Genomic DNA, 23,632 nt, shown 5'->3' on the forward strand with positions numbered 1-23,632 from the left:
CTTCCGGTTCAAATACAGATTGTCAGTTTTAAAAAGAAGAAAGAAGCGAACTGGATCATTAAACCGGGACTTTCCTTCTTGTAATGTGCGAATCTCAGAGTGCGGCATACATTCAGGCCATAACACCACAAGGTGGTGCACTGAGTCCACCTTTATTCTCAAATGTGATTGCCTGTATTAAACTTTGGGGACGAGCGGAATACAATGATGCATTTGATGCAGTAAGTGGTGTCGTTTATTTGCATTTTGTGTTCATTTTTTGACGGTTACACTCCAATGTGTTATATTGTGTGTTATAAATGTGTTATAAAAGTCCAGTTATCACGTGACACAGGCGCTTCGGTTGGCATGGAAACGGGCTGCTCATCAGACAACGTCCGGGCTGCCAACCGCTGCAAGCTTCCCAGTTAAGTCGAGGAGATATTCGACCCTAATTTCATCTGCGGTGAGTACAAGTCCTTCACAGCGTTAGAGTCTGGAACCACAGAGCGACTCAGAGCCTTTGTGTAAAGAAAAGGCCCACAGGTGGGAAAGCATAGGCAGAGCAGTATGTGTTGTGGTATCTGCTGTGTCGCCGTCAGTGTCACTGCGACAACAAAATGTGGCAGGACTTCCGTTTTGGATATTCACAGTAAAATCATTGTCTACCTTTTTAATGTGTAAGATAATGTAGAGTTTGTGGCAATAGAAGAAAATAAAAACTATATATATACAGAGCGCAGAGGAGGTAATAAAGAATGTGTAAAGGGTGAAAATGTTTCAAAATTTTTGATTCAACTTTTGTCGACTTTTATTTTGAAGGAAGGGTGACTTAAATGTCGGCCAGGTGCTGGATAACTTCACGATGTCTCAGCCGCCATAGCATCTTCAAAGACTAAACCAGCCTGAGTCCAGTGTTTTTAAGACAGCATTCAGCACTCACACAGTGAAACGTCTTTAAATGGATGTTAACACTGATGAACAAGCAGCTGTGTCTCAAGCACCGGACACACTACGTGTAGATAATGAGGCTGAATGAGAACCAGGACTTAGGTCCTGAAGCTCTGATCTAAATAAGGAATTTGGTTCAGAGGACATGTGACCTTTGTGTAAATGCACACAGACACTGAAAGGGGGACTTGGATTTAGACAGAATTAGATCAGCGCTAACTGCTGTGACATGTTTCCCCTCAGGTCGACATGCAGGATAACAAGAATGGGATGCTGCTGTTCCCACCACCCATCAGCAGAGACAGGGCCATCTGGGAATTCCCAAAGGTACAACCTATGGGTGCACTCAGGTTTCACCCACGTCCAGGAACAACCCTGTCCTGTTACTGTGAGATCACTGTCGTGGACATAAAAACAAACTCCAGGCTGGAGGATGATAAATGTATTGGAAAAGTGTGACTTCTACCTAACTTTCTCAGATTGTTAAATCAGATCACAGCGCTCATGTGCTGTTGCAGTCAGCTATCCAATCAAAGCCTCTGTCAACACGATGATGCATCAAGGCTCTTTATTTGATCAGGAATCTGTGATGTTCTGTAACTTTGGCTTCTAATGGGGTCAGATAACAGGTTCTTAGAGGAACTTGGCTGTGAACCCTGCCATTGGATCTAATCAGAATGTATAAAATATGTTCCAAAATCAGAATAGTCCAAAAATATCTCTGTTCTTTTGCTGCAGGATTAAATCAGCCTTGCAGTCAGTTTGAATTATAAAGCTGATCCTGCCTTCCATTTTAATTAGCAATTAAAATGTTCCAGAGTCTGAGGCCATGGATGCCAAATCTTACAAATGCAATGTAGTAATCATAGGTCAAAGTAAAGCTTGCCTCTGCTTGTTGGCTGACATAAAAAATAGAGTAGAGTGGCAGTGTGCTCAGCTCCAAATGTGGAGCAGCTCATCTGGCTGTATCAGCTATGAGCCTTCATCAGTGTGATGATATCAACAGTGAATGCTGTTTGTTAGACATTGCAATTCCACAGTGACCAGTTCAACAGCTCACTGACTACAGGCATCTTCAGGCATCTTCTTCGTTCTCACAATAACATACTAGTACTAGTTTCAGCCTTGCTAGCAGCGTGGCACAAAGAATGGCTATGTCTAATTGTCCGTCAGCTGGTCCACAACCTTAGTCCAGAATGAAATCTCACAGCCAACAGACTGGATGGATTGTCCTGGAATGAATATTCATTTGTGGTTCCTAAAACATGAATCGTCCTCACGTTGGTGATGGTGAAATGTCTGTCTATCACCACGTCAGACGTCAGTCGTATCTGACCCTGTCCTTTTCAGTGCTACAGTCCCGAGGCCTCTCTGCAGCTGAAGACAGACTGGGACATTCAGGCCAAAGCAGCCTGTAAAGACAGAGCTGCCAGGCATCAGCCGTGAGTCTCCTGCTTTGGGTTGAAGAGTCATTCCTCACATTTTAATCACGTATCTCTCAGCCATGGGAAAGACATTCAAAACGATTGTTGTCTTCTTTAAAGGTGGGACCGACAGAAGATGTCAAAAGTGGTGGTTGTTGGAGACCTCAATGTGGGGAAGACCTGCCTCATTAATAGGTACTTCATCATACATAACCCAGATAGCTGAGATCACAATATCAAAATCACAGAATGTATGAACTGATTAGAAACAGATCCAGGGACTGTTGCAGTGAATGAAAGTTCTGAACACGAAGAGATAAAAACCTTGACTTGTTTTTGTTGTCTCCAGGTTTTGTAAAGATGTGTTTGAAAGAGACTACAAGGCCACCATAGGAGTAGACTTTGAGATTGAGAGGTTTGAAATATCCGGAGTACCTTTCTCCCTTCAGATGTGAGTAGCATGGATTTAAATAACTAATCCTGCTTGTACAGTATGTAACTTTAGAGCGGTTTGTGTTTTTAACATTACCATTGTACTGGATAATTCATTTTCTTGATAGCTGGGACACTGCTGGGCAGGAAAAGTTCAAGTGCATTGCGTCTGCGTACTACAGAGGTGCTCAGGGTGAGAACTCATTTTTTAAAAATGTTTTTATGTCTTTTACTTGACATTTTGGCTCCGTTAAACCAATAATCCTGAATCTTATTGTTTATCTTTCCCAGTCATTATCACAGTCTTTGACATGGCAGACATTAAATCGCTGGATCACACACGGTAGGTACACGTGCGTCTGTACAGTCACTTTTCAAACTTTTAAACTCTATGTGTTTAAAGAGCTGCATGTCACAGTGACTGATGACTCAGCAGTTTAATGTAGGATCCATTATTGTATTTCATATTGAACATGCTGAGGGCTGCACAGCGGTGCAGTGGTTAGTGCTGTCGCCTCACAGCACTGACAGCAGTTTGCATGTTCTTACCTGCGGTTGTGTTTTTTGTTTTCCACAGCCAGTGGTTGCAGGATGCCATGAGAGAAAACGAGCCTGAGTCCTGCTTCATCTTCTTGGTTGGGACTAAGACTGACCTGCTGGTGAGGATATTTTATATATGTATATGTATCCAGAGTTTCACACACGCATTTTTCTTCTCGTACCCTAATGTCTTGTTCTTAAGCCCTCAGAAGAAAGACAGAAGACAGAAAAAGACGCCATTAGAATAGCAACAGAAATGCATGCAGAGTTTTGGGCTGTTTCAGCTAAAACAGGTAAAGCCCCGAGCTCCCACTTGTCATTAATAACACATAAATACAAAGTAAAGAAAAAAGCAGAAAGCCTTTTTTTCCTCTAATTTTCAGGGCAGAACGTGCAGGCGTTTTTCTTCAGGGTGGCAGCTTTGGCCTTTGAGAAGTGCATACTGAAGGACATGGAGAATGGGGTCCCTGTTAGCATCGGACGAGGAGATAGCATCAGTAAGTAATGACTCACCTCCCAGCAGGCAGAGATGATGGAAAAGGAAATGGAAATGGAAAAAGTGAAATGGAAAAGTGTTTGTCTCGACAGATTCAGATCACGCCAAACTGGACCAGGCCACGTCCCAAGATATGAAGAGAAGCTGCTGCTGATGAAAAGAAGAAGTGAGAGCTGTTAAAGAGAAGCAGAAGCAGGAGGAAGCTGTGCTCCGAGCTGCAGCTGCAGAAGTCAGAATGACAGACCATGTTACACCGGGCTGACGTGTGCCTTAGGACATGCTCCGTTACGTTTTCTTATTGCATCGTAACAGCCGTGTGTTCTGATGTTCGCAGGTGGTTCGGTCAACTGTTATTGGTCTGACCACTTTCTGTCCAAAAAGTATTCAGCTCAACGAAATGTTTAAACCGTCAGAAACCCGGTATAAAATCATACTGTGGTACACACTGACATTTGAGTCTGATCAGCACATCTCTTTACAACCACTTTGGTTTATGGTCTTCTCATGTAGTATTGGTCAGTTCAGTGAAATACATCATTATAGAAGTGGACAGTAGTGCCTAGACCATGTTGCATTTGGGACATAAGACCAACATCGTCCCTTGTGAAATCCTTATATGGACATTTAAGATGTTCTTTACTGCTGTAATAGTGTTTCTTTCTTCTCACAGTATTGTTGTGGCATATTATCTCACCCATCCTGATGGGCTGTACATTGATAAAGGTTTCATCAGAGTTTAGAGACTGGAATTAGGAACAGGTAAACTAAATGTTTATGTTTAACTCCAATAATAAAAGTGTAAATGACTCTGCTATTAACTCAACATATATAATAGACACATTACAATGCAAATTCTTGACGTAATACCTTGATATAATGGACCAGTAGCTGTGCATTCATGAGACCAGTATTTTTGTCAAAGTCTGCTATTGTTTAATAAAGTAGTTTATCAGCTCACAGAACTGTTGTGTCATGATTATATTCAAGACGTGAGGTGAAAAATCTCATAAAATCATAACATCTAACCCCTGCTGATGAGGGCCTGTCTGTACTAGATTCACTGGTCCAGATGTCTCAACAAAGATGAGTAAAATCTAAATTTACATCATGTCACAGTTGCATGTGCTTAATTTAAAACCATAGAGTCAGTGCTTGACGGTCTCAGAACAGGATATATATTTATAATTTAAATAAATTCCATTGTATCTATGTAATTTAAGTGAATGTGTGGATAAATTGGGTTATACAGGAGGAAACGTGGTCTAATGCTCCAAAAGAAGCGAAGATGGAAATGAGCGGAGTGAGTCCTCTTGCTTCGCTAAGATACTCTTTGAACCAACGCGAACCAATCACGGCTCACGTTTCCATGTTTTGGAGGAAGTGGCACCACTGTAAGCTAGTTAACTAGCAAACAGCTTTACATTTGCACACTGAAAACGGTAGCTCTAACCTATTTCACCTATATGGGTGTATTGTCAATGGAAGTTTGTACTGGCGTGGCCTAACCGTGGCTAGTGTTAGTTAACTTAGTTGACGAGGGGTCTGAAATTAGCCACATGCTAGGCTAGCATATGTCAACATCCCATGGCAGTTTGAGGTGCTGAGGAAAGACTGCTCAGGTACGGCTGTGTGTGCTCTTTGTGTGTTCACTTGCTCTGTTCGATAATGTTTTACTAAGTACTTAAAATAACATGATACCTATATATTTCAGGTAGTTCAGTGGGTGTAGAGAGAACCCTTAATGCTTACGGTATTCCTTCCATAAACCCTGACAGGCTGCTCATCAGGAGTTAGATTATTTTATCATGGGACAACTGAATATATTGGTTTCAACCATTTTATCTGAGATAAAACACAGCTTTCCCGATTAGATGTCCTCGTTCCACCACTTAAAATAACGTCAATGAATGAAATATGTCGCAAAAGTAAATGGATTTTAGGAATAGCAACACACTCGAAGAGGTCAGGTTCGCACCATGGCTCATGTTAGTTTGTTTACACTTTTGATAAATCACAAATGAAGTCATGGTCTTGTTCTTCAGGGGCTTCATCATGAAGACCAATAAGTCTTATAAGCTTGTGCTGCACAAGAAAGGTTTTGGTGGAAGTGGTGAGTGAGAATTTGTAATTCCAGGAGCTTAATTTCATGTTTTTATTTTACAAGTTTTTTTTTACGTGTTTGTTGTTCAAATGGACTTTTTCCTTTGGGCAGATGATGAGCTGGTCGTCAACCCAAAAGTTTTCCCTCAAGTCAGCCTTGGAAATATAATTGAGATCGCACACCCCACGGATGAGTACAGGTGAAGCGTGCATCATGGGAGGATCAGTGTTGTGTGTATTTTTAATCTACATATTCTTCCCCTGCTGAATTTATAATCTGTTATCGTCTGTTTTGAAATTCCCAGTCCTCTGCTGCTGCAAGTGAAGAGTCTGAAAGAGGACCTACAGAAAGGTAAATGATCTCACACTATGTAGCAGCAGGTTGGCTAAACTGTAATGATCTCTGTGCCCACAGAAAGAAGAAGAACATTTGACACCCCTGTGCTCATTTTTTAGGCTATAGTTGTTGGTCATACACTTACAATATACTGTAATCGGACAAATCTACATTAATTGTAGCTGTTCTTTGTTTTGGCTCAGAGACTATCAGTGTGGACCAGACTGTAGCACAAGCCTTCAAGCTCCGTGCATACCAGGATGTCATTGTCAACATCGTCAGCCCTAAGGTAAGTTCACTTTGAGTGTTGTGCATCTCTTCCACCTGTCAGTTCTCTTACAGACCTGTTGCTGCAGGATGTCACTCTGGACTTGGTGGAGCTGACATTCAAGGACCAATACATCGGCCGAGGAGACATGTGGAGGCTAAAGAAGAGTCTGGTAGGTCACGTTAAGGTTTATGTGTCTGGGTAATAATGCGTGACAGCATGTGGGGATATAAACTGTTACAATCCTTATTCCAGGTGAGCACATGTGCTTATGTGACGCAGAAAGTGGAGTTTGCAGGAATCAGGTACGAAGCACACATTTCATTCTCTACACTCTGTTTGCATGAATACATTTAGAGTAACTTGAATGTGGAATAAATCAGTGGGTTCATACATTTTTGTAGGACTGAACAGCACCAAAATGAGCCAGTGTGTAAATCTGTGTATAAATACAGCATGTGTAAATATTAAAAAAAAAAAAAAAACTAAATAAAGGGGACAGTTGTGATGCAGGGACTCTCCCAAGGTTAAAAAAAAAAAAAGTGCATGTTTAGATTGTTTTTTATTCTTTAGAGCTCAGGCCAGTGAACTCTGGGTGAAGGGAGAAAAAGTGACCTGTGGTTACATCAGTGAAGACTCCAGGGTGAGTGTTTCACTAACAAACGGTTTGATAAGGCAGACGCTGATGTTTCTGCTCACATGTAACCGATTGCTGATGTTTGGAGTGAGCATTCAAAATGTAAGAAACTGCAAGTTAGTCAGTTACACTCAGCGTAGATGTGTCTCATCAAGTGACCTTAGAACTAACATACTAAAACCCACATATATTAAAGTTCATTTATATATGAATTGATTCATTTCTGTGATATGTCATGTGATCTTATGACACAGGTGGTGTTCAGATCCACATCTGCGATGGTGTACATCTTCATCCAGATGAGCTGCGAGATGTGGGACTTTGACATCTATGGTTAGCTCGACCTCTCTGATTGGTCATTGGCTCTTCATGAGCTCGTCCCGTCTGAACTACCTTTGTTTTTCAGAGACATAGAGGTTCTCATATTGACATGAAGCTGTGGATGAGAATGTCTTGAATACTTTGAATGTTTTGTCTCAGGTGATCTCTACTTTGAGAAGGCTGTCAATGGTTTCCTGTCTGACCTGTTTGCTAAGTGGAAGGTTTGTGATTTCGTTTTGATTGGCCTTTGTACCTCTAACCCCCAAAAAAGTAATGACTAGTTATTAATAATCAAAAGCAATGTTTAATGTTAATATAGGAGAAGAACTGCAGTCATGAGGTGACAGTTGTACTTTTCTCACGTACGTTCTACAACGCCAAAACTATAGGTGAGTCTCATCACAGTGAGTTATGACATAGCTTAGCACAGCAGCGTCGTGGGAGCGTTTCTGTATCTGAGTTCTCATTTTCCTCAGATGAATTTCCTGAGGTCCTGAGAGGCTCCATCAGACAGGACCACGAGGGACGTTTTTATGAAGACTTCTACAGGTCAGCACACTGAACGTAGTATCATCAAACATTCATCTGAATTAGACTTGGATGGCGGTGGCGGTCGGTGACCCGTAGCTGTGTTGTGATCAGGGTCGTGGCTCAGAATGAGAGACGGGACGAATGGACGTCTTTGCTGGTCACTATCAAGAAGCTTTTCATCCAGTATCCTGTCCTGGTGCGACTGAAGGAAGCAGGTACACACTGAGTCCAGCGTTTTGCTGCTGACGGATGGATCTTTGGTTCCGGTGTCTTCTTTTGTCAACTCAGATCTTGTGTTTTTTTATTTACTCTCATGACAGATGGTTTTCCTGTGGGTTATAACTCAACTGCTGCTCAGGGAAACTACCTGGAGGCCATTAACCTTTCCTTCAATGGTACGTACTCTAAGAATTGTTCTGGAATAAAGAAGAAATTCTGTAACTGAGAGCAGGTATATTCACATACAGACCACACTGTTTTAAGGTGGACTTGAGAAACTGTGAACCTGTCCTTAAGTATCAAGCGTCCAGTACAGTTCAGCCAGTGTCTTTCACTGATTCGTAACTAGAAAGCTGAAAGTCTCCATGTCTCCCACAGTGTTTGACAAGCACTACATCAACCGTAACTTTGACCGCACTGGACAGATGTCAGTGGTCATTACGCCCGGGGTAGGAGTGTTCGAAGTGGACCGTCTGCTCATGATTCTCACCAAACAGCGAATGATCGACAACGGTGAGTGTGATTGATGCTGACACTCTTCAGATCTGCTTGTTAGCAGGAGCACAGGCTGATTGTATGAAGGTGAATGTTTGTGCTGACACGTACGTTTCCCTCTGTAGGTATCGGGGTAGACCTGGTGTGTATGGGGGAGCAGCCGCTGCACGCAGTGCCACTGTTCAAGGTAAACATATCCAGAGTAACATATCGGCCTCTGTGTTTGCATCAGGCCTTGTACTGCGGCCTGTTTATTGTTGATGGTGTCATTTTTTTCTCTGTAGCTACACAACAGGACGACACCTGGGGACTCTCGCGTGGGAGACGATTATAACCTGCCTCACTGGATCAACCACAGGCAAGACCACATGATGGCACCACGAACACAAAGATCAATACAGATTTTCATTGAAAGACGCAATCAGCTGATCTCTGTCCCGTTTGCCCGTAGCTTCTACACCTCCAAAAGTCTGAACTCGTGTAGCTCCTTCACCCCTCGAATCAAACTGGCCGGTTGTAAGGTACCTTCACGTGTTCGCCGCACTGTTGGCTTACGTTTGAAAAAGGTTTCTCGTGCGTTTTAACATCGTCATTAAAACTACAATTGTTTCCAGATCCATGCTGAAAAATTCAAGAGCAGCAAAGACCACAGTGAGTTGGGATTGTTTATCTCGCTCATGTCTTTTTAACTCCTGGAAGCATGACTTTAGATGATTAATGACTTCATCTGTTTACCCCTGCCTTCCTCACCGGGACTTCTTTCAGCTCTCTGTGCTCCAAAGGACTCTGACAACAGCCTGCCTATTCAGGTGGACTATGACGCCTACGACGCTCAGGTGTTCAGACTTCCTGGACCGTCGCGGATTCAGAGGAGCACCAACTTCAGGTATCCAACCCTGACACTGAACTCAGTTAGTCTTTCTACTGAACCGTGTGGACTTTCAGCCCTGTTGAAAAGTAGGGACTGTGTGTCTTTCAGAATGGGTCGAGACAAAGAGGTGATGGGGAGGAAGAGCTGGGGCTCGGTGGACGTCAGTGCAGGCATAGGGGCGTCCCCTCCCGTGCGCTCTGGGGGTCCTGAGGAACAGCGTAGCCTGGCCTCTGATGATAGTCTGGGTCCGGTGTCCAACATGCTGCTTATACCACGCATACCTCCTGCACAGTATGAAGTCAGCAGCTCTCTGGGATACACAAGCACCAGAGGTAACCCCTTCCACAGGTTTAGTCTGGACCTGTGTCCCTGCTAGTACTGATCATAGCACCAGTCTAGCTGAATTAGTCCAATATAGCTCATGTGAAGTGTCCTCCATCGTCCTCCTTCCTCGGTCCCCACTGTTTTGTTTTTCTGTCTCTCAGAGTTGTTGGAGAAGATGATGGACTCTCAGCGGGACTCCAGCGCCCCAGGCAGGTTCACGGTGGGAAGTGCCGAGTCGACGCTGCATATCCGTCCAGGAGGTTACACCCCACAGAGAGCTCTGATAAACCCCTTCACGCCATCCAGGATGCCCATGAAGCTCACCTCCAACCGCCGGCGCTGGATGCACACCTTCCCCGTCGGTGAGTCCTGCACTAACACAGTGAAGATAAACATTGGACATTCATGGATTTCAGAGAATGAACCTCTCAGCTTGGACAGTTCTCATGTATTTAGATCTACGTCACCCAGACTTTCATGTGTTTGTCCAGTCTATGGTTTCTAAGTCCCATGTCCTGTATGAACCAAGTCTGGACCCACACATAGTCATGTATGATGGAGAACTACTTTATAAAGAAAGAGCTAGAGACTGTAGCTGTATTGGTGGCATTCATGTAAACAGCAGACTGTATGCGTCGCTGTTCTTCAGGTCCTTCTGGAGAGGCAATCCAGATCCATCACCAGACCAGACAGAACATGGCTGAGCTGCAGGGCAGCCAGCAGAGAGACCCTGCCCACACCTCCGCCGAGCTGCTGGAGCTGGCCTATCACGAGGCCACCGGAAGGTCAGAGACGCCTTCCACAGGGATACAAACACTTTTTTCTTTGTAAAACAGCTCGAAGGACCGACAGTAAGACGAACGCTTGTTATTTCTGTCTTTTATTTAAGGCGAGCAGCCTCCAGACAAGCAGGAGAGAACGGCCTTTACATCTGTGGGGGGATGGACGAGTTCACTGGAAGCCCAGGGAGCAACAACAGTGGTGATATACCTGCTCACAAACAGTGTCCTCCTACCTGAAGTATTCTACATCTTTTTGATGAATTTAGATACACACTCACACAGTGGACCATGCTTGTTGGGCTAAGTCACATGTTTCTTTATCACCATAAACACACTCCACTCTGACCCACGTACTCATTAGAGCACCAAATGTGGATTCATCCACTGCAGAAAATAGTCCCCTCAGCAAATGCACTATTTACTGTTGCACTGTTTTTTCCTGTTTGAGTAATATTTGCTAAAACCTATGGCGACCAGCTGTTTCAGGAAATTACTGGACCTCTTCAGAATCAATGAGATTTCATTTTCAAACCTGTGCTGCTCTTTCTTTGATTCTGCTCTTTACAGGAACTGTGACTCACCACGGCTCCTCGTTTGAAGACTTTTCCCTCACTGCCGATCCAAGTGAGTCCCTCTTTCCCTTGCGAAAAAAAAAAGACGTATCAATATATATGTCGCAAACATTGTCATGTAGCCGTATCTCAGGATCACCAAATTCAGCATGCCAATAAACCTTCAGAGGTGTCTTTAACCTATGAGGGCTTATTCAGCTTCAGCAGACAGGTTTCTCCAATGGGCGTCTGTCTCCAGGGGTCACAGGTATAAACAGCTCTCACAGGTCATGTGGTCTGGGACTACTCTCTTCTTCTCCCTCTGAATCTTGTCCTTCTCTGCTGGAGTCTTTTTCTGTCTCTCCCTCTGGGCCTCCTGTTGATCTGTAACTTAATTCTTCCAATAAAATATTACCAAGTCTTCAAATCCTCTGATTAATTCGGCCCCCCCGTAATTTTCCTACACCACGACCTGTTTGCATTTACCAAGCCCTGTGTGTATACCTCACTCCTGCATGGCGGTGTGTGTGTGTGTGTGTGTGTGCGCAGCATATTTTGCATGATTTGACGGTAAATGGGAGCTTCTGTCCAACAAATCTTTCTCTTTCACACAATATTTTGACCTGAGATTTTTTTTTTTTTCCACAATTCTCTGATTGCGTTCGCATGATGTAATATCTCTGCTCAAATTCACCGAGTCGCTTTGCAGTTCACGTCTTTGTCGAATTCAGGACACGTTTGCCACTTGCTTCTGAGTGATGCTGATCACAGACTGACTGTCACAGAGCCACAAATCTGCATGTTTGATCACTGATCCACAACTTCAGGCCCCTCAGGAATCATCAGCAGGGGCGACGAGGCCAGTAAAAATAACACTTTACTTGTTTTTTTTCTTCCCCTCTCTTCTACTTTCTTTATGTTTTGTTTGTATCTTCATCTTCACTCTTTGTTTCCATCCTCATACCGTCCTCCTCTCTATTTCTTTCTTCTCCACTGGGCTCACCCCCCCCCCCCCCCACATACATGTACCGCTCCACTTTGGGTACATGCATTTGTCTTTGTTGTGGGGTTTTTTTGTTTGTGTGTGCGTGCGCGCGTGTGTGTGTGTGCGTGTATGGTGTGGGTGCTCCTGAAGCCCTGCTGCTGTCTGCGCCCCCGACAGTGCCCAGCTTCTGCTGCACAGTGGGGGTGGACTGGAAGTCTCTGACCACACCGGCCTGCCTGCCCCTCACCACCGACTACTTCCCCGACCGCCAGACGCTGCAGAACGACTACACTGAAGGCTGCTACGACCTGCTGCCGCACAGTGACCTGGAGAGGTACACAACATCCTGACACCCTGACATTTGTTTTCCTCTATAAAGAGAATCCCATAAAAATGACTCCCAGTGAAAACTGCATATCACAGACTGCTGTAAATATGAGTTCTCCTGACCAGCATTAAACAAATCGTCTATGTTTTCATGATCCTGTGTCTTCCTCAGGCGTGAAGATGAAGCTCCGGTGATGAGTGCGTCTCAAGTATTTGAGGAGTTTATCTGTCAGCGGTTGATGCAGGGCTACCAGATCATCGTCCAGCCAAATAACAGGAAGCCACAGCCCGCTGTGGCCACTCCGCTCGGCAGCAGCCCTCTTTACTCCAGAGGTAACTTCACTAGCGCTGTTCCCTTAAATACCACACTCTGTTTATTCAGATCCCTTACATTATCAGGGTGACCGAAAAATGTCTAACATTAAAATCCAAATGAAATGTTAAATGACGTATTTCAGAGGGAAATATTGCATTTTTTGAGAAGCAGCAGTCTCTGGTACAGGCTCTGGTTTCAGTATTTAGGAAAATGCTTTGTCTCAAACATCAACAGACCTGTGGGAATGGTGCTTGTCCTCCTCTTGTGTTTTCAGGTCTGGTCTCTCTGCGTCGGGCAGAGGAGGAGGAGACAGTTTACTGGCTCAGTATGGGCCGGACCTTCCATAAAGTTTGTCTCAAAGACAAAATAATCACTGTGACTCGCTACCTGCCGAAGTGAGTGCACAAATATACAGACACGACTCTGCGTTCATGTCCATTGTTAAGTCCACAATGTTTAGAGACAGGCAGAGAGAGTTGGTGGGGGGAAGGAGTTATTATTAAATCTGCTGTTGTCGTGTGTGTGTGTGTGCGCACACGTGCATGTGTGTTGTAGGTACCCGTACGAGTCAGCTCAGATCCAGTACAGTTACAGCCTGTGTCCTCCACACTCTGATGCTCAGTTTGTGTCCTGCTGGGTGGAGTTTGGCCATGAGAGACTGGAGGAATATAAGTGGAACTACCTGGACCAGTACATCTGCTCTGCTGGCTCTGAGGACTTCAGGTAGACACACACTCAGACACACACTCAGACACTCAGCCCTCCAACAGTATTCTGTGCATTAGTTTTTATTTTATTTTTTAAAATAATCCTAGAAAAGAATAAGCATCTCAGTCAGTTACCGTGCTCTTTCTCTCTTCTGCCCCTCTCCCCAGTTTGATCGACTCTCTGAAGTTCTGGAGGACTCGCTTCCTCTTGCTGCCAGCTGGAGGGGCTCGTCGGGTGGCGGACGGGGAGGGCCACTGGGATGTTTATGGGGAGGGAGCGGGTGCCGGTGTGGGCGGCAGCGGGGACGGGGTTCTGCTGGACGGCTTCGTCCGCTTCCTGGAGGGCCTCAACCGCATTCGGCGACGCCACCGTTCCGACAGGATCATCAGAGTGAGACGCTCCTAGTTCACATCATATGAAAAACACCTTTACATGTACACGTGAATAAACAAACAGTGTGAATGTCTCCTGCCGCCTTTCTTAGATAAAAGGTAAAAGTCTTGAGGTGTAGAAGTAGCTGCCTTGACACGTCTTGACATGTTTGTCCCATGTCTCTTGTTTTTCTGTCTTTTCCACATAGCAGAAAGGCACACCAATGAAGGGACTGCAGGTCACGAGTCCTCTCCCTTCGTATCCTTCTGAACCCGTGCCGCCCCCACAAGGCAAGAAAGGCACATCAGCTTTGTCAGCCCTGCTGGAGATGGAGCAGAATCAGAAGTGAGTGTCGTCGGGGACTGCAGGCCAACGGGTTTGCATTTGAGCCATGAGTCTCAGTCTTTGTGCTTCCTGTTAGGACACTGGAGGAGCAGCAGCAGCAGCAGCAGCAGCAGCAGCAGCAGCAGACAAAGCCCTCAGCAGCCATCAATGACCCCTCAGGTGTTGCCACAGCTCCCACATATGTAGACAGTCCCCGCAAGGTGAGCGTCTTTTCTATATGTGTGTGTGGATCAGAATAAGTTGTTCTGCTTCAGGCCTTCAGCTTTTAATTTACCAGTTTATCCACAACAAATACTTTGATCAAATGATTTCCCTCTGCTGGTGTGCTTCAGCGCGGGGCTTCTGCTGTTGTTTTTTCCTCCCTTCATCTGCATTTTTTCTCCATGCCTCTGTTCTGTTTTCTGCTCCTGTTGCTGGGCTTTGGGTGTTTGATCCTGGGTTATGTTCTTCACGTATGCTGACAGGACGCTGCCTTTATTTTGGATTTTATACGTAGCCCACGCTCGTCCTACATCTATCACTCTCAGGTCAGTGATTAGGTCCATGGGAATCGCTAAACATATGTGTTATTGTGCGTGTGTGTGTGTGTTTGCATTTGTGTGTGTCCTTATGTGCTGTAGCACCTCTAACTCTAACCATTTGCATTACTGCATGAGCATGCTGTGCATAGTGAAACACTATGTGGGATTCAGATTACTTTGCTCCTTCAGATTTCACTTTCAGCCCTGGAGGCATTGTTGCTGTGATCTGTGCAGCTGCAGCCTAACAGTGAAATCTAATCTAACAGTGAAAGCTGATTCATTTTCTGCGAGAAAAGGCCTTGAATTTAATTTACAATCCTCTTCACTCCCATAGGCAGTGATGTTAGTTATAAAATCTCTTCCTGTCCGACTTCGGGCTGTCAGGAGATGGTACACACCTCTAAACTAAAAGTGGGATTGTTGTGACAGTGGATTGTGCTGTCAGACCTTGGCCATTCATTCATAATGGGCAAGAGTTCATTTTAGCAGTAGCTTTAGCAAATGAATTCATCATCTTTAAGTGGTTAATCCATCCATTCCTTTTCGGCTGCATATCCAGGTCCAGGTTCTATTAAATTAATAATATCATCAGAAATGACTGTTGCACATCAGGAGGAGGTACTGAACAACAACTTATATGAGGTTTTAAATCGTATTCAATGTGATATTAAAAAGAGCTTAAAAAGACTGAGCACAGGCTTCAGAAACCCTGGAAACTCCAGCTGTGGAGAGTAATAAATCCCACACATGAAGTGTGACCCTGGTGTAACTAACACGCTCTGTATCACTGTAACAGGACTCACTCATTCAGTTAAACTCACGCCTGTTTCCATGCATGAAATCAGAACTGGGTTGTTAAAGAGTAAGTTCACCCAAATTACAAAAGGGGAAAAAAAAAAATCTTTTTTCTCACTTCGCTCTGGTGGTATCTATACACACACAGGTAGTTCTGTTTATCCAGGATTTTTAAATATCTGTCTCTACAGTGAAGGTGAATGGAATTTGGTTTAAGCACAGTTTCACAGAGAAACTTATGCTTTACTTTAGCACACTGCTGCCCATAAATTTGGAATAAAATATATTTTCCCTCTTCTCATGAAATGATTGTGACAATGTGATTTATTCTTGATAGATAAAGTCAATCAGTCTTCTCAAAACTATTGATTGATCAATATTTATTGAACAGTGTGATTACTGATGTGTATAAATAGGAATAAAAAGAGGAATGTGTCTGAAAGCAAAATGATTCCAACTTTATGGGCAACAGTTTATTTCCATGTTGTGCAACGTTAAACTTACACTTCACTCTATTTGTACTTTTTACTGCACTAGTAGATAGAATGATAGATAGATAAACAGGTAGATAGACTTTATTGACCCCATAAGGGAAAATGTTGAACATGTATATACAGTATGTATATGTGATACATTATTATTGTTTGCCAAACAGAATAATTAAGTAGTTTGATGTTGTAAATGATGTAATTATATATGTGTCTTATATGTGTTTTTACTCAAGTCATATTTTGTATGAATCGAAGTAGTAAACATGTGAATGCTTCCTCCACCACTGCTCTCAGCACAAACACAATTCCACTCACCTCCACCGGACTGTATTGGTGTAGCTGCAGAAATTTCAACAGCTGAAAAATAAAACCCTTTGCATGGCTGGATACCACTAGATATAAGTGAGAGAAATGCTTTGTTTGTGATGGATCTGGGCGAACCCTTAAAACATACAGACTCAAACAGCTCATTTAGTGTATTTTCATTGTGTAGTTGCCTTCTGAAGCCAGCGAGGCTGCAGATAAGGGAGTCCAGCCTGGTGTGACAGGTGGAGCAGCAGCACAGCCTGCAGGAGAGACTGCAGCCAGCAGCAGCACAGACACCAGGTGACCTTTTACTTTATACACTGTAGGGACTCTTTAGTGACTGCAACAAAACACATCTAATACATCAAATGACTGTAGATTATAATCAATTATAACAGTTTAATTCCTTAAATTGATCATTTATTAGCATTATCTACTTAGATAGTAGCCTGTGGCTTTGCACTGATCAGGGATCTGTTCACAGTGGCCAGTCTGCAGTGGGAGCCCTCTCTCTGTCCTCTTCCTCAACACTCTTGGAGATCCTGGAAGCCATCAAACATCCCACGTGAGATTTGTTGTTATGTGTGTTTGTGTCTGGACATATCAACACTTAGTTGGGTCATGTAGAGTTACAGTGGGTCACTTCAGTTGCCCCCTGGCTGCTGGCACAGGCCACCCCACCCCCTTCCAGATGGACCAAACTAAAAAAAAATCAAAGCACACAAGATGGTTTCTGTCATTTCAGGTAGTTCTTATCGTGCAGTATACTCACATGATCATTTTTCAGACAAATTTGCTTTTACGTTATTTGTTATTTGATGCTATAAAAAGGGGTTTGGTGTCATGATTGACAGCTGTGTTTCTTGACTGAGTCGGGCGGGTGTATGGACTCAATCCGCCAATCACCAGCTCAGTCCTCAGTTTGCTGGACTGATCAACAGCCTTTGACACAGAGAATCACTACATCCTGTTATCCATACTCTCTGATATGGACAACTCGGGTTTGAATCCTAGCTCACTGGGTGTACTTTGAATGTATCATGGAAAGATTATATGTCCATATGCCATCACCTCTCCACAGGAGTACCCCAAGGCTCAGTTCTGGGGTCCCTTCTCTTTGCAATATACACCACCTCCTTGGGTCTGATTATCTGCCCTGCCAAATGCCGTCGGAGCAGGGGCGTCCCTCTCTATCATCAAGAATCTCTTGAAGACTTTCAAGAGCATTTCGTCTATTTGCTAGTTGCCCAGTCTGAATAAAAGTGGAAAGCAGGTTCTCAGGTTTGTTTGTTCCTATTTGGAGAACTGTTTTTTTTTTTCAGATAGCAGCGTGTCTGTGGTTTTTTTTTTTCTTACAGGACAGGAGTACAGCTGCTCCCAGAGCAGAAGGGTCTGCCGCTCAACTGCTTTATCAGTGCTGAGGTCGTTCATTGGCTGGTCAACAATGTGGAGGGTGTGGCTACGCAGGGGATGGCTGTGGATATTATGCAGGTAAGAGCTGTCTGTTCTTTTAACTTGATGAGAAATTACATTATCAAATCACACATAACATTGTTTGATGAAGTGTTCGCTTAAGAAGAGACATGTGGTGCTGAGAGAATTCCAGTGAATGTAACTCCAGCTGTTTATTAATCCAAAATGTCAGTGTAGAAACATTTCTAAGTAAGGAGTAGGTTCTCTCTGCATTAAGAAGGAAACCTTTGCCTTTTGGAGATAGACACTTGTGTGTGTGCTAACCTTGCTGTAGTTCTGATTAAGCTGGTGTGTTGTGTATAGTAAACTTTTATATATATGTTCAGCAGTTCACTGTTTCTGTCTGTTTGCTTTGTGTAGAAAATGCTGGATGAAGGTTTGGTGGCCCATGCTTCTGGAGACGCAATGCGCACCTTCGTCTATGGTTTCTACTTCTACAGGATAGTAGGAGAGAAGGATGGTGAGCGGATTTAAATTGCACACAGGGCCATATTGTAACCATGCAAGTGCAACAACTAGTGCAAAGCGGTTAGTCTTGGTCACACGACTGTCTCAACCACCACCGTTTCAGTTCTGGTTCTACTATATTTCACATCATAAATGGCCACAGGATACCATAATGTTTATGGCACAGCAGCTTTTGCACTGTGATGCATTTCAAGAATTAAATTTGAAATACTACTGTTGCAAGAAAGAAAGGAGGCAGTGACACAGGATTGCTGAGCAGCTGTAATCTGACATCTCCTATGTGTAGATTTATCAGCAGATGGCTGATAAATCCGCCATCACTCATTTATAGATCGATGCAGACAGATTTACTGACATCATTCCTGCTTTAAATGCAGTAAATGTTCGTTTCTTATGCTGAATGAAAACGCTTCTTCTGGCTGAGGAGTTATTACGTAAAATGGTTTACTTATATTTTAAGCATTATTTGAAGTGGCTTCAAATTGCCAGAAGCAGATGTGGCACAAAGATGTTTATTCTCTGTCCGTCTAAGGCACATTTTCCATCAAGATACCAACAACTCTCTGCACTGAATGCATCTGAATGAACCTCCCACCTGTAGTATACCAGCCTGTCGGAGCGCAGCTTGCACTGCTCGTTGCACCAAAATGAAACTAGGGCCCACAGAGCTGCAGGGCTCTCAGCTTTAATCTCAGTATATATCCAGTTTTTCACATGTTCATATAGTGTATCCATACACTCTCTTGAATATATCTTTAATATCAGATAATTAGAAAAATATGTGATTGTTCACGTGTAGGAGTTTGGACAGGGTGTTGTCATTCTCTGTCCTCTGCAGGTCCAACCTCCCAGCTCCCCCCGACAGCACCTGGAGTCTGGTCCACTGCAGCCCTGGAGGACTTCGCCCTGTTCCAGAGGAAGTGGTTCGAGGTGGCTTTCGTGTTAGAGGAGCGGCGACCCTGCGACCTCCCGGCCTTCCTCCTGCCCTGGCTGCCCAGCAGGCCGGCCTCCTACGCAAGTAGGCACAGCTCCTTCAGCCGCAGCTTTGGAGGACGCAGCCAGGCCGCCGCACTGCTAGGTACACCCAGCCCGATCCTCCCAGCCCGGCCCACACCACAGAGGAGACATGGCCTCCTCCCTCATCCAGTCTGATGCAGATCTTACTCAAGTCTACTTCAGAGGACTGTCTGGGTCCAGTATTTACATGTCACACACAGAGCAGTGCACAGACAGAGTGCATTTGTTCGAGGGATCTTCGTTTTTCCAAAACCACTAAACCACCAAAAATCTGCTTCTGCTGTTGATTATTCCTGCGTACATTCAGGCAGTACATTCTGCCCTGGCCAATATCCACCCATCACATCATCTGGAGGATATTGAGCACTGTCATGTGAGCCCTCAAGTTTCCATACAACATTCATCCACACCTACCTGAGGCTCACTGTTTTTGTTTTGTTCAGGTTTTCACCAGAAAATCAACCTGGATATTTTTTTTTAGAAGGAGCAGGTCAGTGCAGTGGCAATAGGAAGTACCATTTTCAGCCAATACTGTGGGCTAACAATACTGTGCTGAGAAACTACCTGTTTGAAAGAAAAACATACTGAAATATATATTCTGACAGGTTGGTGCAGTGCAACTGCAACTGGTAAGGAGTCAGTGCTAAATTACTGGATTCATTTACAATTAAAACAGGCTAAAGTCTGTCTCTGATTTTTTTTTTTATCATTAGCTGGTCTTTACACTGTATGAAATTAAATTAAAATGGCTTTGAAAATATCAGCCAGTAAACATAATTAGGATTTTAATCAATGATAAGGTGTGTTTGCTGCAAGTTAAAAGCAAAACAAAAACAGTGAGCCCCACATGAGCATAACCACCACAGATACTACACTCACCATCATAATTTCTCCTCCTGCTCACACAGTGGGCTTCTCATCATCACCACAGAACTGACTCCATGTAACATCTCATGGCAGCTTATTCATCACTGTTCATTTCACCATCATCTTTTTAGTTGTGTGACAAAGATACTGGACTCAGCTGTCATGACAGTGGACTGTAGATCTGCATGGAACAGCTGGTGGTGTGTTTCCACATGTGTAGAGCATGCAGAGCGTAGTCGTAGTTGTATTAATCCATCCACTGGTGACATCTGTCTGATGTGGCCACATCACTGATCGATGTGATGCAATTTTTCCACCTCCACCGTCCAATCAGTGCATGCCGTGTGGGTTTAGTGTGTAGCGGATGCAGGAGCGGTTAGTAGCTGAGTTGGTGTGCATGCTGTGGTGTTAGTGGCTGTGGTTCAGTAAGTGCTGTGGTGTGCAACGTCCTCACCTGTCGCCTCTCCTGCTGGCTTTTCAACAGAAAGCACCGTCCCAGCGCAGCAGGTTGGGACGGTGCTTTTCTGCTTCGGCTCCATTCTGGCTTCCTACGACTGCTCAAAGCTTCATTTGTCACCTCAGCTTATTTGGAAATGCTTTCACCTTTTAAAGCAACGACTTGGAATGTTTTCCTGCTGTGATATCTGACGCTGCAGACTGGTTATACCAGTAAAAAATCTGTCTGAACTGGGATAATCCCAACCTTAATGCTGTCTCAACTTGATCTGAGGTTGAAGGTAGTGATGGGAAGAGCGATTACAGCTGAAAGTGTTCATGCCATCAGATAATAAAAAATCCAAATATATATCTCAACAGCTCAGACTTGGTGTTTAAAGACTGAGTCTCGATCCAGCACTCACCACCTAATTTCTAACTCCTCCATCTGCTTGCCCATCATGCCATCTATCCCTCCTCCTTTCGCTTCCTTTTGCCTCCTGTCTTCCTGTCTCTCCACCTCCCTCTGTCCTCTACAGCTGCTACAGTCCCCGAGCAGAAGACGGTCACTCTGGATGTGGACGTGAACAACCGCAGCGACCGGACGGAATGGTGCAGCTGCTATTACCACGGAAACTTCTCGCTCAACGCGGCCTTTGAGATCAAGCTGCACTGGATGGCTGTCACGGCTGCAGTGCTCTTTGAGATGGTAACTTGATGAAATCTGAAAGAAAAAACATAAACCAATATACAATCTTTATATATCATCTGCATAGAGGGACCTTAAAGGTGTTTGAAGGCTGTGGTTTGTCCCACAGCAGCAGAGACTTACAGTTTTAACTGCCATGTTTAACTGAGCTCTTAAGTTCTGGTCCAGAACAGAGATGATGGGAGTTTTTAAACTGTGACAGCTCCTGTAAGACGGTAACAATCAGCTAACTTTGAATTGCAAACTACTTTAAAATCTTTAGTACAAATTTAAAACATACAACAGCTGTCTCTGTTGAGTTCTTCTCCGTCATTAATACACTGATTAAAACAAAGTGGAACTGAACTTCAGTAAATGTTTTGTAGATTATAATTTTAAATGACGTGCACAGAAACGTCAGCTTTCACACTGAACCGCCAGTTTTTAAATCAGCTGTTATCCGTCAGGTTCAAGGGTGGCACAGAAAAGCAGCCTCCTGTGGCTTCCTGTTGGTTCCTGTGCTGGAGGTTCCCTTCGCTCTGACGTCTTACCTGTATGGAGACCCTCTGAGAGCCCATCTCTTCATCCCTCTGAACATCCAGTGTCTGCTGAAGAACGGCAGCGACAACCTGTTTGAAGGTACAGCGGCACCTCTGACTCAACGCTGTGTTCATGTGTGTGATGTGTGCAGCAGTTCAACATCTGTTTTTTGTTTTTTTTTTCCCCAACAGGTTTTGAGCCTGAGACATACTGGGACAGGATGCAGCTCTTTCAGGAGGCCATCCTGTACAGGTGGTTGCTGTTTTCTGGTGATGTTATATTGGGATATTTTGAGATTTTCAAACACTTGAATTATTCTTGGTACAGAAAGAGTTTGTTTTCTTCTCAGTAAAGTTAGGTGAGACAGACAGGTGACAAATTAAAGGAAAACCTGTCATTAAGTGTCTCATTGAGGTGCTTGGCCACCATGCGCAGTCAGAACAGCTTCACTGCTCTTTGGCATTGATTCTCCACTCATTGTTTACGTTTTTCCTTTAATTTGCCACCTGTCTGTAAATACACAGTTACAGCCAATCAGAAAAAAAATTTAATTCACAGCAACTGATAAAGCCTTAAAAAAATTGTTGGTGAATTAGCTCTGTTTACACATTCTTCTATAATATATCATTTATGTCCTTATAAAACATGATGTGCTCAAAATGTCCTGTTGTGGGTTACATTAATCAAAAATATGTAAATGTGCTTCTCTTTCGTCCAGGTTTGGCTTCGTACATGACAAGTTTTCTGCGTCTGCTTTTAATTTCCCCTCTGAGAACAAGCCCCAGTACATCCACGTAACAGGTCTGTTACACCACATCATAAAAAAAACACGCTAACTGCCTGTTGGTCAGTAGATGCCGTGAAGCTCAGATCCCACACTGCTTCTTCTCTGTCAGGTACGGTGTTCCTGCAACTGCCCTACTCCAAGAGGAAGTACTCGAGCGGGCAGCAGCGGCGGCGCAGAAACTCCACCACCTCCAACAGCCACGGGCCGTTCGGTGGCGAAGAGCAGGCCGGTTACTACTGGGCCTACAACACCATGCTGACCAAAGCCTGGAGGACGGGCGTGCTGGGTGACGAGAGGCTGGCTGACCGCCTGCTCAGAGACTTCACCGACTTCTGCGCCAACAAGGACAACAGACTGCTCAACTTCTGGGACAGCTGCCAGGAGAAAATGAACGCCAGCGCTCCCTGACAGGAGGACAGAGGACTGCAGGAAAACACAACATGGACAAGGATAAATAAGGACTGTAAAATTATTCTACAAACTATTTTTTAACTTTTATTTATCCAACATTTTTTACCAGTATTCACTCGCTTCTCTAATTTCTCACACTAGACTCAGCATGAAGGAAAAAGCGCACACTTTGCTGATAATTGTTGCAATAGAGAAGAATATTGTTAAAATTAAAAGTAGGAATGACGCACTGATCTTTGCAAATGTTTACAGTATTAAATGTTTGATCCTCTGGTTTGGATGTTGGAACATAAAAACATTTTAAATATCAAATTCATGCCTTAAGAGAATACAGATTCTGCTCCACTGTTCCTGTGTTTGTCTACACTGTATAAACAACATGACACCTTCAATTATCATTTGAATTTCTTATGTTAAAGAAAACAAGTCGAGGAACAGTTGAGGTAAGCTTACTTACCTTTAGCATCAAGGTCAAATAATCATTTTCAGATGCTCATTTAGAATATTCTCTCATACTCTGAT

The 23,632-nt window shown here is 43.9% G+C and overlaps 2 protein-coding genes across 7 annotated transcripts; both read left to right on the forward strand.

Moving 5' to 3' along the window:
* The first annotated feature begins 111 nt into the window (after positions 1-111).
* Positions 112-4,719, forward strand: rab36 (RAB36, member RAS oncogene family). Its single transcript, XM_041055430.1, has 12 exons — positions 112-221; positions 335-445; positions 1,174-1,257; positions 2,281-2,372; positions 2,475-2,549; positions 2,704-2,805; positions 2,915-2,979; positions 3,078-3,129; positions 3,364-3,445; positions 3,529-3,619; positions 3,710-3,823; positions 3,915-4,719. Exons 3-12 carry the CDS (start codon positions 1,180-1,182, stop codon positions 3,974-3,976), a joined length of 813 nt encoding a protein of 270 aa, XP_040911364.1. The 5' UTR covers positions 112-221; positions 335-445; positions 1,174-1,179; the 3' UTR covers positions 3,977-4,719.
* Positions 4,720-5,204: 485 nt separating this feature from the next.
* Positions 5,205-23,573, forward strand: depdc5 (DEP domain containing 5, GATOR1 subcomplex subunit). 6 transcript variants are annotated; one of them, XM_041054931.1, is made up of 43 exons: positions 5,205-5,441; positions 5,865-5,932; positions 6,035-6,122; positions 6,228-6,274; positions 6,463-6,548; positions 6,616-6,699; positions 6,783-6,832; positions 7,101-7,170; positions 7,419-7,497; positions 7,645-7,706; positions 7,805-7,874; positions 7,962-8,034; positions 8,128-8,231; positions 8,337-8,411; positions 8,614-8,748; positions 8,856-8,917; positions 9,015-9,088; positions 9,182-9,251; positions 9,345-9,381; positions 9,496-9,616; positions 9,710-9,933; positions 10,087-10,287; positions 10,575-10,710; positions 10,815-10,906; positions 11,275-11,331; positions 12,394-12,577; positions 12,743-12,903; positions 13,161-13,281; positions 13,442-13,609; positions 13,762-13,984; positions 14,175-14,311; positions 14,388-14,511; positions 14,776-14,838; positions 16,612-16,724; positions 16,909-16,989; positions 17,783-17,915; positions 18,258-18,357; positions 19,204-19,443; positions 21,224-21,393; positions 21,840-22,011; positions 22,104-22,164; positions 22,631-22,713; positions 22,809-23,573. In XM_041054931.1, exons 2-43 carry the CDS (start codon positions 5,875-5,877, stop codon positions 23,105-23,107), a joined length of 4,788 nt encoding a protein of 1,595 aa, XP_040910865.1. In that variant the 5' UTR covers positions 5,205-5,441; positions 5,865-5,874; the 3' UTR covers positions 23,108-23,573. The 6 variants fall into 6 exon arrangements, with proteins under 6 accessions (XP_040910865.1, XP_040910868.1, XP_040910866.1 ...); XM_041054934.1 differs by having other exon boundaries at positions 19,204-19,383; XM_041054932.1 differs by having other exon boundaries at positions 14,178-14,311.
* Positions 23,574-23,632: the final 59 nt, after the last annotated feature.

This window comes from Toxotes jaculatrix, chromosome 14 (assembly GCF_017976425.1).
Source record: "Toxotes jaculatrix isolate fToxJac2 chromosome 14, fToxJac2.pri, whole genome shotgun sequence".
NCBI lineage: Eukaryota > Metazoa > Chordata > Actinopteri > Toxotidae > Toxotes > Toxotes jaculatrix.

Excerpts from the sequence above, each read along its gene's own strand:
- rab36 (XM_041055430.1), top strand. The coding sequence starts at position 1,180 with ATGCAGGATAACAAGAATGGGATGCTGCTGTTCCCACCACCCATCAGC. Across the intron at positions 1,258-2,280 it reads CCATCTGGGAATTCCCAAAG|TGCTACAGTCCCGAGGCCTC; the intron begins GTACAACCTATG and ends TGTCCTTTTCAG. Across the intron at positions 2,373-2,474 it reads AGAGCTGCCAGGCATCAGCC|GTGGGACCGACAGAAGATGT; the intron begins GTGAGTCTCCTG and ends TCTTCTTTAAAG.
- depdc5 (XM_041054931.1), top strand. The coding sequence starts at position 5,875 with ATGAAGACCAATAAGTCTTATAAGCTTGTGCTGCACAAGAAAGGTTTT. Across the intron at positions 11,332-12,393 it reads TTCCCTCACTGCCGATCCAA|CCCTGCTGCTGTCTGCGCCC; the intron begins GTGAGTCCCTCT and ends GTGCTCCTGAAG. Across the intron at positions 19,444-21,223 it reads CCAGGCCGCCGCACTGCTAG|CTGCTACAGTCCCCGAGCAG; the intron begins GTACACCCAGCC and ends TGTCCTCTACAG.